Below are 18,491 nucleotides of genomic sequence, written 5' to 3' on the forward strand. Positions count from 1 at the left end.
TCACTTGTCCAGCCGCCAATTCGATGGGGTGGTTACCCGGGTTTAGGCATTGCACGGCCACGGCGCCCTGGTCTCCGGGCTGATTCAGGCTACGTGCCACCGGAAGGTGCGGGTCGGCTCCCTCTATTATGCCTACGGGTACGTAATTTCGGGCTGACACCCTTCCTGCTACCGTTACTTCAGACAATGGTGGAATGGTGACCTTCTTCCAGGTGTGTACCTTCGACACCATCAGTCTGCCGTATCTATCGGTACAGGAGAGTCTTCTGTCCCCGATGGAGATGACGGGTTGGTCGAAGTCCATGTGACATTGGTGTGAGATCAGGAAGGGCATCCCCAGGATGGTGTCCTCGCTGATTTGGCTCACAATGAAGTTCTCCTTGATCGGTACATCGCGGACTCTCCCGGTTAGTCGGATTAGTCCGTAGAATTGGAGCTTACTCCCGTCTGCCATCAGACCGTATCGGTCATTTTCCTCCAGTTGATCTCTAATCTGGGCTGGCATTTGGTCGAACACCTTCTTTGACAACAGGTTCGTATTGCAGCCGGTATCTATGAGAAAGAGCAGGTCCTGTCTCTCCATTTTCCCGGGCAAGAAGTAGCTAGATTTGTGGGGCTTTTCCAAGGCTCCGATTCTTGGTAACTCATTCCTTTCGCAGGTGTCGTTAGGCGCCCCTTTGGAATATCTTTTTCGTGGCAGACGCCGAGGCCTGTCCGGTGGTGGACTCTCATCGAGCTGGTCCGCCAGGCTTTCCTCGGGAGCAGCTGGCGTTGTGCTCTCCCCGTACCGGCCTGTCGGACCCGACACCGGGCTCAGGCATTGGCCTGGGTCTCCACCCCGGAACGGGTCGACTTGGTTCGACTTCCGTCCTTCTTCCACTCCTGATCCTGGGGAGCAGTAGGCTCGATCCCAACCCCACCCATTCCTGGATCTGCGACCCCTTTGTCTCTGGAATTGCTCCACCATAGCTGGTTCTTCTTCTACTCCCGATCTGGAGGGTATAGATCTCTGGAGAAGCTCAGCTCCGGATGAACTGGCTCTCGCTCCCAATCTACCCTGTCCAAATCTCTGGGAAGGATTAGCACTGGCTGGGCCTTTTTCCCCCGACCTAGGTCATCCTGGTTCCTGGAAGCGTTCGCTCGAGATTAACTTCTCCTTCTTTCCCGATCTGCGTTTAGGTCTCTCGAGAGCTCCAGCTGATGCTGGATCGGCTCTTGGTCCCGACCCTCGCGGTCCAGATCTCTTGGAGTAGTTTTTCCCGATTGTACCTTCCTCTAGACTACCGACATCTCCTGATGTCGCTTTTTGTCTAGCTTGCCTTTGGGTTTGGCAGACATACCGCCTCTGGGCCTGTCGGGCCTCCTGCGGCGATACTCGAGGATCCATCTCCATGTCTTCTTCGTCTTCGGCTAGGCCTTCTAAGCTCTGGTAGTGGTTGTAGGTGGGAACCTTCCCTACCGGAGGCCTCTGCGTGATAGCTACCGAATTCGCGGAGTAGGACCAGCCTTCCGGGTCCACCTCCGCCTTCCTTCGGCCTGCCCCTCTCACCTTTTTGTAATTATTGGTTCTTGGTGCCCTATTGCAGCCAGCAGGTTGCCCTACTGCTGCGGGCGGTTGGCGTTTCCCTGGTTCTGTCCCTGGGTGGTGCGGCTACGGGGTTGGTTCTTGGGGCAGTTCCTCCTCCAGTGGCCTGCCTGATCACACCCCCAGCATTTCCTTACTCCTTTTTCCCGAGTCACTTGCTGTGGGGGACCTTGTGAGTAACCGACTTGTCTCTTGAGATCGGCCATTTCCTTTTTTAGATCCTCCATCGTGGTCAGGAGTAAACCCAACGAGTCGGGGGCAGCACGGACTACTACGGCCTGCTCTACCTCCGCCTGCTCCTCCATGGCCTGCTCGAGCTCGTCCGGCTGGACTGCCCTTACCCCGGATCTCGCTGGATGGTTCTGTCGAATGGTCATCTCGGGCCGTATCTGTAGGTACTCATTTCCTGCTCTCACGGCGGCCTCCAGGGTGGGGGTGGGTACTGCCAAAAGGTGTCTTTGTAGGTATATGTTACCCAAGGACCCGCAGAAGGTATCCACTGCCATCTCCTCCCTCATTCGATCGGACAACTCCTCGAATGCAATGCCCGTAAGTCTTTCTATACGGGCAGCATGCTCGAATAACGTAGTGCAAGTTTCCTTCCTCAGGCCCTGCAGTTCCGACCTTGCCTCCTTGGGGGTCATACTGAACCTTGCCCGGAGGGTGTTGAACACCGCCTGTAGTGTATGTCCATGCCCACATTCCTTGGCCTGTTCTTTCAGCCTTCCTCGAATGTGTAATAGGGCGGATCTGGCTCCCCAGTCATTGGCGACAGCCACATCATTGAACTGCCTTATGAAGGCCTCCACATCACCGTTCCCATCGTACTCAGGAGCCTTGAATGTCTCTCTGGGTACCGGTGGCTCCGGATTCCTTTGTGCCTCTTGGTTCACAAGCACCCTCTCTAGCACATTCGTTAATCGCTCTAGTCTCTCTAGTCCTTCCCTTTGGGGGACTCCCGGTCGTCTTGCGCTACGAGTGCGTCTTGCCATGATTGTGCCTTGCTAGTTATCTTTGTGGGTTTTCTTTATCCCACTGCTGCCACCAGTGTAAAGGTCTGGCCCCGGTAGCTGAGCCAGCTTTACTTTTCCTAGCAAGGCAGTGCAGTCTGAACACTTGGCCTTCCCCTCGTCGGCCTGCCTGACACACCTAGTGGTCGGGTCAGGCCGCGGCTGGGTATCCGCAGTTCAGGCTTACTTGGAAGGCTAGCACGGCCTGCTCTCTGAGACCCTATCTTGGCTAGTTTAGGTCCCGACTACTTACTGGAGGGCCTGATCCCCAATGCTATCGCATTTCTGATCCGGTCCGATCGTAACATAGCCCACCCCTAGCCTTCCTTAGGTGTCTCCCCCAAGCAGTTCGTGTTTCGAAGCCAGAGCAGTTCTGGCGGAAGGATCCTCCTTATGCCAACCAGACAGGCATCAAACTTAGGCAGTTTATAAGAATAAGTATAGTGTATTTAGCGTATATCAGTACATGTATAACTTCGTCTTGACAGTATAAAATCCGTTAGCAGAATCCCAAAGAGTTGGCTTATGCCGTCTCCTTTTATACTATTTGCTCCGCCCACAATTATATAACGTTCATTGTTTCACATCAGGCCTGTGAGGCAGGCCCAGACAATAGGCATAATGGGGTGCTAGCAGGCCTGTGAAGCAGGCCCAAAAATGTAGTATTATATAACAGTTTTACCAGGGTATTATCATACCCGGTTAAGAAATAGGTTAAGAAATATACAACAGGTTACGGTTAACAGTTAACAGGTTAAGAAATATACATAAGTGACTAGGCATAATGTGGTCTCAAGCACAAACATATGGTTTAGTATAGTCCCGTCCTCCACAGTATTATCATCTTACAAGAGACAATGCCAAAGTTTATATTCTAAGTTAAATTTGTTCACGTTGCATCAACTTTTATATATTTATCATGTATGATGTGACAAACATATTTCTTTTTATTTCATCAATTGGACCAGAGACAAGTTTTCAATGCAATTATGCTTTTCTATCCTGATTTTAACAAATCTCAATATTACCTAAACAAAGATTTAATGAATGTAATATGAGTTAGACTTTGTTTAAAATCTGCTATAGAACCACAATATAATAAGAAGAAAATGTTCACATTTTTAGAGCTGTTGATCCTAATTTTGTGAAATTTTAAGCATGCATTCGTGAATATGTTTATAATAAGCATACAAAAAAATCCAGCTTAACTCATGTTTGCAAAATGACCTCTCGGCCCCATATTTGATGGCCCCATTTGTCTCTAGAAATGCATATTCACCAATCCAATTTATGGGCTTGTCTAATCTACTTGCAAGAGCAATTCCCTTTATACCAGACCATCTGTAATTGTAGACTTCTTACCACTCCAGTTAACTGTTGACCCCACGTCGGATTTCCATATTTTACTGACCCACAGACTCCCACCTCAATGTTACTCCCCTTGTTGCAAAACTTCTGTCTTCAAACTGTTTTACATAAGTGAAGTACCATCCATAAACACATCCTTCATGTATACATGTCGAGCTTTGTAGAATGGAGATATGTAGGTGCCTCCAGGATTAATATACCAGGTACCAGTATTGTCGTATTCAGTTTTGTTGGATAGCTTCTGGTGGAACAGTAACCTTTTTTATACACACACGGTTCTATGCAAGAATTATTATTATTCTACATATTCAAGATTTTTATTTTGTTTTCTCAGTTCGTATTAATTGTATCATTACCGAATCATCTTTTATTGTAATCATAGCAAAACCAATTTATCTTAGCTACTGTTAAATATTTCACATTTACTTCTAAAGTTTTTTATAGTCATTTTAATTTTTTTAATTGATTTGACCTGCACGAGACATTTTTCTCATGATATGAAGTTTAAAAGTTGTTTGACAAAGTCTGATAACCTTTACAGTGGTTTTTATTTTTTCTCTTGATTTATTTCAATTACACAAAACGCTTTTCTCATGATATGTAGTTTGAAAGTTAGAATGGCAAATGTTGTTACATGTGACCTCTCATGTGAAAATCAACCAAAATGAGGGATTTTCAGATTTTGAGTTAGTAACACAGCCAGATGCAGAATTTTGTAGAGAATTTAAAGCATTTTGAGTTAGCTTAAGTAGTTCATGAGATATTGCGAATTTTTGGAAGGCACGTCAGCCAAGACTTTCAAAATCTAAAACGGAGAAACTGGCGAATAAAGACGCGACGCACAGAAATAGGTTGTTTACGTTAGGTTCTCCTTGGATACGGCCATTTGTATTTCACTGACTGAGGTGAAACTTGGTCTATAGGGTAAGTAAGCATGCTGAAACAGCTGGTGTACACCATTTTAAGGGCAAGACAACAGAAGACTGATAAACTCTGCTCTCAAATTGAAAAAAAGCTGAACATTTTTACGCATCCGTACTTTGCACTCACCGCACATTAGGAATAAGATGAGAAGCTCTTAGGTATATCACCATTAACTGATAGGCTTCAGGATTTAACATCACATCTGAAATCTGTACTGAGATTTATTTTGCCAAAACAGTGAGTCTAAAAAACACAAGGGGTATCAGACCTAAAACCACGATTACATTCCTACTCACATCGAACTCAGATAAAGGCTAAAATTCATGCTATGGTCACGTTTTACGTCTTTTATCATGAGGCTTCAGGCAAACTAAATCCTCAGTGCCAGGACGGCAAAATCCTCGAATGTTAGTATGCAAGTATTCTTGGCGGTCATAGTTTAAACCTTCAGGTTTTATCACATTCGGCATTCCATTGATACCTGCAAATCTTACATTATACATCACGGCAGGGGAGTCTAGATACGTCTGAACTTTTAATTTTCCTAAACAAAACAAAAGCATGGCTGTGCATCAAAGTGAGCATGGTTAGCAAACAGTACGCAAAACAATCTATGAGAATAACCTGTCATTGTACCGGGGTAAGCTTGGCTGAATGAAAACTTGTGAAAGCTCTTAATTCCAGTAATATTTTTAGCGCTGTGGAAGTATGAGGCCCAGTCATAGACGGGTATAATTTGCTCACCACTCTGTGAGCCGACAAGCTGCGCCAAATTAGGCCGAGCAGACTTCTCCACTACCCAAAAGTATCAGCCATGTATCTCCAGGCTACAAGTTCTTCTCTCTATATGGTGTGAACAAAAATTAAAAACAGTCCCATAACTATACTCACCTGTACCAAATCATCCAATGATGAAACCATTGTTCGTCGGCAGGTCTTCTTTACGGCACCAAAAAGAGCATCGCAAGCAAACTTTGTGTGGCCCGCAACCAAGAAGTTCATTTCTACCTCTGCATGTAGATTCTGTTGTCATCTCCAAACCAAGTAAAACATCATGAAGTTGTTTTTATTCTGTCCACTGAAAAGATAAAGGGAGCTGTGATAATAGGAGTCTGGTTCAGTCGAGAGTATTGCCCTCCTATGGGGAGGTCTCAGGGGCACACTGAGTGAGAGGAGAAAAATCATTACTGGAGCTTGGAAAGCTTAACAAGAAGTCAAGCTAAAGAAAAATAGCACTTCTACCAACCAGCAGTTGTCAGCATGAAGAATAAGCTTTTTTTCTCTCAGGCCATAATGGTCCAAAAAGTGATGGATGTATGAAATAACAGCATTGGCTCCCTTAGTGGTCAGTGATGCCTCGTCTATTAGTTAGTTGACTTTTTGTGGCACAGACTCATTGCAGACTCCAAACAAGCCAGTTAAAATAGATTGGACCCGGTTGCTGGGGATCATTACGGTAGTGGACCTGCAACATGCATGAAAGAAAAAATTATAATTACTGAATGAGGAATGGGGTGGGGAGAAGGTACTCTTTATCAAAGATTGTGCAGGGCATCACAGTGGGCTCGGAAAGAAAGCTGTTTAAAGCGACATGTATGTGAGTACATTGGTATGTGTGACAAACGCTAATCCCAGCAATTAGCCACTAATCCTGTTCTTAAAAAGCACATAATACACTCAACACCACAGGAAAATCATAATGAGAAAGTAATACTGGCATTATTAAAAGCGTAATCTCCCATATAGCTACACATGTGCACACAAAGTGGTATGATAAACTCACAAATGATTGTAGAGGCTGAAAAAGAAGGTATCACACTTGTATGAGAACCACGTACTAAGGGAAATCAAAAAGAGTGACTTTACTGACATTAAGGATGGACTACTATCCAACAAGACTACATACTTGCTGAGCACAGTCAAAACTGTAGTGAGCGGTTGCTAGACCAGACAATGGTTGGTTGCACCCAAGAACTTTTTTAGCAGGAAGTTGACCCTTAGTCTCACAAGCACTGATTCATGTATTCTCGAGCAGCCTTAGCATGGCGCAAATGGTCAGAATGATCTTGCAGTAACTTTAGCTTCTCCTCATCAGTGTATGTCACAGATCTACAAGTTGGTTCAAAGAATTAAATCTCTCCTTCAATATTTCGAACTGAGGTTTTTAGAGTGTCAACTTGGCAAGGTGATGTTGGAATCCTTACCTAGAAATGTAAGTGTTGTTTCGATGGCATGTCCAGCAGAGATCTGTACTGGGCTTGGAGATCAAGAGGAATGGAAGAACTTCCAACCACACCTTGCGGAATGTGGTGATACCACGGGCTACTACACCATCCTCAGTACATGCATTTGTATAGTCATCGTGCAAGGAAGCTATAGTAAGACAACTAGGCAAGACTTTGACTTCCTCTTTTTTGAAACCTAAAGCAAAATTACCATCCACTTTATTCTTACAGTCAGCTACATGTGCAGACAAGTTAAAATTACCCATGGACTGGATGGGAAAAGCTAACATAGATTGGTTACCTACCTGGAACACGGCCTGGTAGAGCCAGAGCATTAGCCTCCGCTGTGTTATTGAGAAAGTCAACAATCCTCTGAGATTCTTCCAATGAAATGGACTTGTGAGCACCACTTTTGTAAAAGAGGTCTCTTGGAGTCACACCAGGATTCGACTCATAGGCTGCTTTCAGTGCCTTGAATCTACTGCTCTTGATAGAATTTACAAAGAGGAAAAATTCTCTGCACACAACAGTGTCTGAAAAAAACAACCAGAATGGAACGTATTTAGATTGGGAAAATCTAAAGAATGAGCTAATGAGGTGATCGGCAACACATTCTGGCTCTGAGACACCTTTACGAGTAATAGTCTTACTGGCCTAGTGATTGTGTGACCAAGGGACTGATTGCTCATGCCATAGGATTAATGTGAGCAGGCAAAAAATAAACACAAGCATTAACACATTGATTAAGTCATGTTGTAACTGGCAATCAATTATGAGTGAAGACATACCTACCTCAGGCCAGTGAGTACGACTGATCACTGAGTCATGTATTGTATGATGTAATTTTATGTGACACAGGGAGGCATGCACTGGGCCAGCAACTAGTAGGCTACTACACCCATACTATTACTACCAAAAATAAACAGGGGAGATCAGAAAAATTCAATAAAACTCACCATGATATCTAAAGCTGCATCTTGCCCTTTTTCTGATCTTCTCCTTATGCTTGAAAGGTTTTATGGTGTTCCCATCATCCACACAAGTAGAAATTCGACCCATGATAACCAAATCTAGCGCTGTCTTTGACACTCCTTTATTGTAAGTCAGCCAACTGGAAATCAGAGTTCTGTCAAACTTGTTGATGCACTCACACTTGCAACTGAAGCTAATATGTTCATCAGGCACCTTAAGATGAGTTGGTAAACTGGTGATTCGGAGTCATTAACCGGAGTACTATACGAGTGAGTAACAGTTAATCCTTCGGTAGGTTTAACATCGTCTTTTCATCGTCAATAAATTCGGGCATCCGAGCTTGCAGGTTATCAGTAACACGAAAATCTGGATCTCTAGACATTGTTTATCCATTATCAGCATCAATTTCATCGAGCAATGTGCCAAGTTCCTCAGATTCATCCAGATTAAAAAAGTTTTTCGAAGTTTTATAATCTCCACGAGTCGCCATTTTGATGACGTCATGATCGCATAGCAACGATTACGATCGCAAAGTTTTGGCATAAGGAGCCAATGAAATCACTTATTGACTTCAGAATTAAATTCCTCACACTCTGATTGGTTTAGGGTGAAAAAATAAACAAAGTAGCCATGTGCTCCCCAATAAACCTAATGCAAACTTCGAAGCTCCATTACTAACAATAAAGAATGCCGACATTTGGTCGATTTTCACATGAGAGGTCACATATGTTTAATACAAATCAATTTTCTGACCAAATACTTCTTTATTTCCTGGGCAATGCCGGGTAGCAAAGCTAGTAGTGGTATATGAGGCAAAATCCAAATATTATATACAGTTTTAATTCTTTTTCAACCGTAAATAATATACTTTACTATAAGAATTTTGTTATCATACATTCTGTATTATATATAACCTTCGGGGTGGTGTCCATAAAATACCTCACAGTTTAGTTCTCGGTGAAGTAGTGTTAGCAGTCTTTCATGTGTCACATGTTTTAATCCAATGAAATGCGTCGTATATAAAAGTGAGAAAAACAGAAAGCATCAAATAATCAGATTGCAACAGTATAAACAAGGTATAAACAAAGTTACATAGAACAAAAAAGTAGGCAACTTCAATGCATATATATATGGTATAATGTTGTGTAAAGTCGATAGAGCAGGGGTGTCAAACTCATTTTCACCGAGGGCCACATCAGCGTAATGGCTGTCCTCAAAGGGCCAGATGTAACTTATAATATTAACGACATGTAATCGAATAATGTAAAATAAATTTAACTACTCTTTGATATTAAATAACTCTGACTTGATTACTTAAAGTTGCAAACAGAACAGTTGCACAGCAAAACATGCAGAACACTTTTTTTCGGGAAAAAAATCAAAAAAATTACACAATACCCATTAGCATGGGCATAATTTCAGTAAAATAAAAAATTGGGAGCTGCTAAGAACATAAATTTGTCTGCACACACACATTAAACCTGCAAACACTAAATAATTGCAACAGCAGCGACACAAAATCAGTATGTAAGCAGCTAAAAACAAAAAACTAAAGGTGGACTTAGTTCACAGCTACATTGTTCAAATTAAGTTCAGGAGGAGATGCTGCCTGTCCTTGAACACACCAAGTAGATCTCCTCACTAGCATTCATTGATCATGTTCTGAAAATAACAGAAAACAAAATGCACGCACAAACTTTAAATTCTTTTTCTTGTTTGAATTAAATTCAACTACATTCTAATCAAGTTGAAAAAATGCTTACCTTTGTGTTTTATGGCTGGATGTCTTACATCGTTTTCCTGTTACCAGTGTGTCAATATCTGGTTTTAGATCTTGGGCTGAAGCAATCCTTAGGATGGCATGGAGTTTGTCATCAGTGAGGCGGGATCTGTGCTTGTTTTTGTTCAGATTCATTGTGGAAAACATCTGTTTGCACAGATGTTTTCTCTCAAACATGTACAGAACGCGGGCAGCATGAAGTCGAAGCTGTGGCATTAAACTAGGGGCAGAAAACGATAAAAGTCCTGGGATGGATTTTCCTGGACTTTTGCTCTCAGGCCATTCCCACTTTGAAGCTCAATTAACTCCATCTGAAGATGTTAGGGTGCAATTAATATATCGGTGGTGAAAAGATTGTCAAATATGTCAAAGACAGCCTGCTGTGCTCCGAATTCAGAAAAGCATCGCATGAACTCAGCCTGTAACTGGCTCAGTTTGGTAGCCAACTGGGGACATGAAAAAGTTTCGTGAAATGAGGCTGACACTCTGACAAACAGGAAAGTGGGCAAGGTTTTCCTGTTTCACATCGTGCATCCATAGGTCCAGCTTGCGCTGAAAAGCCATGATAGTGGTGGACATCTGTGTGATAACTTGTTTGCGTCCCGGAAACCTTTGATTCAGTTGGGTGAGATGCTTGGTTATGTCACACAACACCGCAAAGTTACACAGCCACTTTGGATCTGACAGTTCAGACAAGGGTTTACCTTTACTCTGCATAAAAAGAGCAATGTCCTCCCTGAGCTCAAAAAATTGCTTGAAGACTGCTTCTGCTCAGCCACCACACCTCTGTGTGGTGCGGCACATCTCCGGTCTCTGAGCCTATTTCCTGCAAAAACAGCTGGAACTGACGGTGATTCAGGGCTTGCACCCGACTAAAGTTCACTGTGTTCATTACTGTGGTCATTATGTCATCCATCCCTAGTACTTTCCTACACAAAGCTTCTTGATGGATAATGCAATGATACGTTATTAAGGGTGTGTGACAGTTCATTTGTTGCATTTTACACTCAATTAGTCTAACCAAGCCGACTATTCCTCCACACATTTCCGGTGCACCGTCTGTGGTTAATTCTACCAACTTTTTCCAGGGTAATGTATTTTTACGTGTGGACTTCTCTACCGCATCAAAAGTTCCCTGCCCCGTCGTGTTCCCGTGCATTGTAGTTACATCAAACAGCTCCTCAGTGATAGTGAGATCCGGCTTCACGCTTTTAATAAAAATAGATAACTGCGCCGTATCCGTGTTATCTGTGCTTTCATCCGCAGCTAAGGAAAAAGCAACGTAACTGCGCGTCTCCTCAGCCAGTTGTACTTCAAGAATTTCTGCTAGTTCCTTATCTTGCCTGACAATGGTATTTCTTGATAAGCTGACATTTTTAATATCTCCAACTAGTCAACACACACTTGTTCACACACCTTCAGCATGCACTGCTTCAAAAACGATAATTCTGAAAAACATTTAGAAGCGTGAGCGATTTCTTCAGCCACAATAAAACTAGCTTTTACTGCCGTATTGTTTTTGGCTGTGAATTTCGTTAACACACGCTGTTGTAACTGCAGTTTGCTTTTTAATTCTTGGGCAGTTTCTTGTTTTTCTTGAAGACTAGCTTTTTCACACTTCGCTCAGTTTTTGGTGTGAAAATGCTGATGCAGATTGTACTCTTTGACAGCTGACACCGCCTCGTAACACAAAAGATACACCGGTCTTTCTCATTGAAGCACAAACAAGTACTCGTCTTCATATCTATCTTGAAGCAGTCTTCTGTCAGCATCAAATTTTCTCTTTGACACTTTGGGATCTCACTTCCACTCATCAGCATTTAGCAGCGGAGAAACACTCCCGCCCAGTGGCACTGAACTGCCACTCCGTGGGTTTTGGCATTGAAAGACATTGTGGGACTTGTAGTTTTTTGTTAAATCGCTCTTGTAACCTATTTATTTTTACACAATTAAACCTTTCAAGCTTTCGCGGGCCACATAAAATGTCATGGCCCCCGTGGGCCTTGTGATTGACACATGTGATATAGAGGTATACAACATTATGCAGATGGTACAGTCCTATGATAGATTTCATTAACAGTTTTGTGGATTGCTGGCTCTTGTTTTTGTTAATTGATTCAGGATTTTCTTCTTTTCCAAAAATATTTTCCATTGTACATTTTTAAATATAACTTTGTTGGAAATCTTTGTGGCCTTGAACTTTAGTAAAAAACAAATTGTGGCGTGTAGTTTGTAGTATGGAATTGCTTTAGGAATACCAGTCAACAGTTGATTTGCTTTATAGATGTCTACTCTAAAGATTGCAACATGAGCTTCTTCTCTTCCATGCTGTACAGATACGTTTGATTTGTGCCTATGGTTTTTTCATGTTTTATGTTGTTATATGAACATTCACCAGTTTCTACGGTGAATGGAAAAGAAAGCTCTTCAATATGCCATGATATATATACACATGGCGTTCAAAGGTTGAAAGGCTATTGGCGCCCTATGCACCAGGCACTCAGCCGAGCTAGTTCTGGGTAGTGAGAATAGTAATCGATGACATTGGAATACACCTGCCCATTGAAGTGCCGGAGATCAGTTCCAAGCATTTGCTGGAACCAAATAACAGTTGCAGTTGGTTGAAAAGGGTTCAAACGGCTTGGTAGCATGTGTTCTGCATATATTACAACGTCCACCATCTCTTCAATAGCTTCAGACATGCCTGGTCACCAATGGAGGCTCCTAACTTATGATTGGCGTTTTGTAACACCGAGACGTACTCTGCGGAGATTTTTCAGCATTTGTTCTCTTCAATTCGGTGGCATTACTAATTGAGAACTGAGCATCAAAAACCCTTTATTCATTGTTAACAGAGATTTTCTCTTGTAATAGGGTTTCTGTAATGTATTTTCTTCAATCCACTTGATCACCCAAGAAGATGTAATATCTTCTCTCTGGTGTACTCTTAACCTTCCTAATCGAAAGGCTTTTTAATGGGCCTTTTTATCTTGCCTATACACACCTCATCATTGCCCTTTAGAACTGCTGATGTGGCTCAGGATGTGATGTTCATCACTCCCATGGTGTGTTTCATGTTATGCTGAAATCTCTGCAGCCTACGTTTAAAGCAGTCACTAACAACTGATGATTCATTTCAGTTGTTACAATACATTGTCCATACCAAGAACATATTTCTAGATTTGCCTAGCATACTGCTAAGCCTCCCTTTTCAATGGTAACACATCTTTGCGCTGTCTCCATCACTGAACGACCTTCAGCAAAAACAAACCTTCAAATACTATCTTCTTGAATCTGCACCTTGGCTAACTTTGCTAGCATTTTAGGTCACTATGGTCTTCCGGTTTAAATTGGTATAGAACACAGCATTTGCATCAAAACATTTCAGCTGCATTATGCAGCAGCTGAGAAGTCACTTATAGTCCGAGTTGTGTATTACTTCATCATCATTGCATGCTATCAGACTTGCTATGAAGTTTCTTGCCAGCTGATCCAGTTTTTTCACCAAATCGTGGCTGTCCTTCAATTTTGCTGACTTTACACCTAGCTGTGATGTATATAGAGGGTCAACTGGATAAGATACTTTAGCGGTCTGGATGTTTCCTTCGCATTTTCTTTCTTGTCTTCACTTACATCCACTTATGACTCTGTCCTTTGTGGTATCTGAACACTTCTTATTGCTAACCTTCCAGTTTTTGGTACTCTTTTTATATTGGTGCTGTACATCTTATTGATATCCTTTTATGTCTTTACCAGGCATTTCTACCACATCAAAATTTTCACTAATGAGATCATTCCAGCCGGTGTAGAGTTCTACATGGTCCCGCTGTTGTTGGACCCGCTAAATTCTACCTAAATCTGTTGTAAACCCAGATTGGAAGGCCGTGTTTCACATATTCCAGTTTATCAATAACTACAAGAGCATATAGGAACTGCACCATTTTTTTCGGTTTGGCATAGACAACCATCTGAAAACAAATACAAACATTTCACACTATCAAGTAAGCAGTTTTCTATATAGTGTTGCATACAGCTGGCGACCTCGTTAACGCCATGTTTGGCTTGTTTTTTTGCCATGAGTTGATTTTAATTTTGTTTCAATATGTTCCAAAAACACAGAGCCACCGTTTTCACATGTAGAACACATCGTGGGTGGCATTATCGGCCAAGAAATGTTTTGCAAGTTTGATGCTTGTTTTCAGTTCTTTCCATGTTGTACAGAAACCTCACTGGGGCTGCCAAAACCGCAGTTGAAGTTACCCTTGTAATGCTCGTAGTATAATCGGTACTTAACTTCACAACTCAGCTTGTTAGGATTTTCCTTGTTTTATATCGAAAAAATGTTCATGGTAGTTCGCCTCCAAGGACATAGTGTGCATTTTCAGAATGTTAAGTTTGCATGATAAATACTGGTATTTGTTCCTTCGTCTAGCATAATGACAGACGCGAAAAGGAAAGGCCCTGATATGAGGATCTACTTTTTGCCGAGTATTATCAGGGATGTGAGTGTGAAAGTTATGCTTCCCTCTCTTTTCTTGCGATGTTTGGCCAACAGCTGCTTGATCTCTTACTCTCACTCTTTTCATCCTTATTCCATAAAAACTAACAAATCCTTTTCTCATACAACCCTTTTGGCTTCTCCAATTTTCACCTTGTAAGAAAACTTGAATGCCTGACTTTGGGAAAGCTTTTCATCTGCAATGCGAAAATTTATATTAGTCGAGTTGGTAAACTTAAGCCCATTGTTAATTTTGATAATGACCGCTTGTTTCACAATGCTAGTTGATCATATTGCTGAGTAATACTTGGCTATGATAGGGCTACCTACCCAAAACACCTGGGCGTCTTATTGTTGGGGCTAACAGTGCCCACAAGTGGGAATTTCGGCCATCTTTAGTACCAGTAGCATGGAAATTTTTCAAAACCTGATTCTTTGACGCCTTTAACAGATTGGAAAAACACTCTCTTTTGCATCTGCAAAAAACAGTATTAAAAATATCAATCAGTCATGTAGCTATTATTACACTCTTGATACATTGATAATAGTTACATCATTATGATTTACACTTTGTTTATTCGTATTAGATATCATTCTTGTATATATAGTAGGATTGCTACTAATCCTACTAATCATTCTTGCTATACAATTTTTCTCATTCATTGGTAGCAAGTAAAGAGACACCCGACCAATAATACTTAATAATAGCATAGACATGAAAATAGGATGACATTCTGGTAGCTGTGTTATTATTATTTATTGATATTAACGTATAGAGAATTATATTTCTACATGACAAAGCAAGCTATCCTGGCCTCTTTGTCAGATTTTTTGTATTTGTTATCTATATTGATTTGAGTTTTTTTGGCATGGGTTAACTGTGAACCCTGATCCAGATAAACGACTCTTGGTCAGCTTTTTATATTTGTGAATCATAACGCCATCAGAAAAGAGCTGGTATCTTAAAAGAGCACCTGTTCAATAAGGTAGTTCTTTTATTTTCCTTACCTACAAGCAGCTCTTGTCTTTTTGACTTTTGAACACCTTTGCTATTGGTGTATGCTTTCCCTTTTGATCTACGCTTTTTGCGGCATTGCTGGCCCACTCTGCTTCATTCCTTTTTTGGTCTGATTCCATCATTTTCTTTTTCATTGATATTGCCAACTTGCTCCATCGCTGTTATCTTGATCTAAACAGGATAGCAGGAGCCTTCCAGTGGCCAATTTTTATTGCCTACTAGAAGGCTTGGCGGCAATTTCGCACAGCAACACTCTTGCGGTGCTAGGCTCTGTGATTTATGTTCACATAAACCACCCAGCCGAACCATCATCAGCGAACTATGTCGCTGATGATCGCCAGGCCACTATGGAATGTCAATTCCACTCTGCGTCATCAACAAGTCTCAAGATATTCGCGTGACATCAGGATTTAATTTTCTTTTTCAATTTCTGCTCTTTGCGTATTAAGGCCATGCAAAAAAATGTCTCACTTTGTTTTTGTTTTTTTGATTGTTTAAAGAATAGCCAGATTATTTTTGTATAGCTTATTTGATATAGTATATGGCATCTGTGAACAACAAACAAAATATGCTGAGTTGTCTAGTTTATATTACCTCTTGACTGTCTAGCTTCTGCCATGTTCTTTTTCTTGCCTGAGGTGCCAGAAAAGGTAGTATTTTTTATGTCGCAGATGTAAATATGTCGGATAGGGTGTCTCCGCTGGTGCAGAGCCAGGTGTGGAAAATTCATCAGACTGGCGGCAATGAAGATTGCTTTACTGCTCTCATCTTCTCTGTCTCATTCGACTTGAGCTTCCAGTTCTTAATATGTGTAATGAAGAATCTTGCCGCCTCAAACTCTGGCTTTGGTTGGCTGATATCCTTTGCTCCAGATCTAAAAGCACTGAGAGATATTCCACAGTTCATCTGGTTAATAGTTAGCTTTTGAATCAACATAGAAAATGCTATAGGTCTTCTAGAAAAACTACTAATCCGTATCATTCAACTACCTCTTCTATCTTTCAAGTATTTAGAGAACCTTGCCCGCAAGTTCCTATATCTTGTTTTGCACTCCTGTGCGCTCAGTGCTAACTTGTCAGAAAGCTCCTAGGTATTTGCCAATGTGTTTGACTTTTTTAGAATTTATCTGCAATATTTGAATTTAGTTACAGAAATGCCCCATACTAAACACTACATACACATTTGACAAAGTCTTCTATATGCATACACCAATAAATGAATTAATATAGCCATACATATACAGATATATATTATATATAATTTAAATTTTTATATGATAGTATACTGTTTGCATGTGTTTTCAGTAATAGTTCATGGTTGTGTCGTGGTGTATATATATATATATGTGCATCTCGTTGTCCGTTATTATTATCACAATTTTTAATATTTTCTATGTGTATAAATACAAATTCTACTTCTTTTTTTCATCTACCACCACCACTATTATGATACTAACTAACTCCTATCTAATTGTAGAAATCTTGGCTTGTGTTTTGCTTTTGTGAAAATACGATTGACCTCCACTCACCATGCTTTTGGCCTCCTTGGCCTAAATGGCCACTGTTTTAAGACTCCATGGTGTAAGGTACCTTGATAAAGAGATTTTGTTTCTAGATAATCATTACGTTATAACTTGAATAATTATCCTTTGACTTTAAAGATACTAAATTACCATTAAATAGTTGGCTTTTACAGAGGAATTTGCAGGAAAGTATGAGCATGAAATGAAATAAATATGAATACCTATAACATCTATACTCAGCCATGGGTGTATGCATATGAATGGAACGGAAAATATATATCTTAGTAGTATATAACATAATTTCCTTCACAGATGTATGACTGGATTAAAATACACTATAACTTTATTACAATCTGAAAGATGTGAATTGGTAATTTAGCTGTCATATTGATCAGATTTACTCATAGTAGATCAGATTTACTCATAGTAAGTCTCTTCATTTTTGTAGTTAACTGGCAAAAGTTGGCTGTGTTTGTTATCTCTCAAAGATGGCTGCCAGCCATGAATTGGTGGACAATCAAGATGAAGACGCTAATGGTGAGAAGGCTCAAGAGATTCTGTTCAATCCTCCATTATATATTCAGAGATATGACGCTGTCTGTAAACTGGTAACAAAATACCATGACCGTGGAATGAAGGCTGAACAGGTATTGATTAGTTAATGCACCTGCTATAGAACATCGATTGAGTGTACATATCATCATTAGACTGGGCTTCTTGTTTTTTGTTGTTTGTTCATCTTCACTGTTGGATATTGCTCATCATCATCATTATTATACCATAGTATTTAACTGAAATACTATATGAAGGCTTACATCGCTGAAATCTGTAAAACTTACAATCTGCGAATTCATGACTACTACGATACCATGTATCTCATCATAATTATTAGCTTCTTTATCGGGAATATTTATGTTTGAAAATTACTAGCTATCATAGCTGCCTGCTTTTCAAATGTTTCAGAGATTAAATTTAGGATGCGTTTGTGTGTGTCTATGCAACAAATAACATCTGGTCATTGCCTTGAGGTATTTTTGCATTGTCACTTACACAAGCAATGATCTTTGTGGGCCTTCGAAAGTAAAATGTTCTGAATCTTCCTAAACTGAGGTTGGTATCAAGCGGATCTGCACTCTATTTCTGAATTTTTCATATAACGTTATTGTTCTCAAATTATATTGGCTATATTTATTTAAATACAGCTCCTAGATGTCGGCTGTGCAGAATGCAAGTTTTTGAAGAGAGCAGTTAAGCTGCCCTTTCTGAAGACGGCCTATGGTCTAGATATTGATAAGGAACTTCTCCAACAAAAGGCAGGTGTGACCCCTAACTGTCATAACCATCTTTGCTTCAAGGGCTCCTAAAGTAAAAGTACTAACAGTTTACCATCGTTCTAGCTTACCGCCTGCTGCGATTGAATGTAGGAACCTTGGAGCCTCTGATAACAGACCATGTGCGTAAGAGAAGGTTTGATCTTGATGTGAAGGTCTTTGCTGGGAGTATCGTTGATCAGGACCCACGTATACTTGGCACAGATGTAGTTACAGCTATTGAAGTGTAAGTCTTCTCTGATTATCTGATAAACTGTC

At 41.0% G+C, this 18,491-nt stretch overlaps 1 protein-coding gene across 2 annotated transcripts in view; it reads left to right on the plus strand.

Moving 5' to 3' along the window:
• Positions 1–18,491, plus strand: part of LOC137393795 (small RNA 2'-O-methyltransferase-like) — a 41,853-nt gene that overhangs the window by 16,769 nt on the left and 6,593 nt on the right. Inside the window, exons 1-4 of one of the 2 annotated variants that reach the window (XM_068080486.1) lie at positions 16,851–16,965; positions 17,351–17,549; positions 18,105–18,219; positions 18,327–18,459. In XM_068080486.1, the coding sequence (XP_067936587.1) occupies positions 17,391–17,549; positions 18,105–18,219; positions 18,327–18,459 (407 nt within the window). In that variant the 5' untranslated portion in view covers positions 16,851–16,965; positions 17,351–17,390. Of the gene's footprint in view, positions 1–16,850; positions 16,966–17,350; positions 17,550–18,104; positions 18,220–18,326; positions 18,460–18,491 lie in introns of those variants that run through there. The other variant, XM_068080485.1, reaches the window with a different exon arrangement.

The sequence above is a fragment of the Watersipora subatra genome, chromosome 4 (genome assembly GCF_963576615.1).
Source record: "Watersipora subatra chromosome 4, tzWatSuba1.1, whole genome shotgun sequence".
In the NCBI taxonomy this organism is placed as follows: domain Eukaryota; kingdom Metazoa; phylum Bryozoa; class Gymnolaemata; order Cheilostomatida; family Watersiporidae; genus Watersipora; species Watersipora subatra.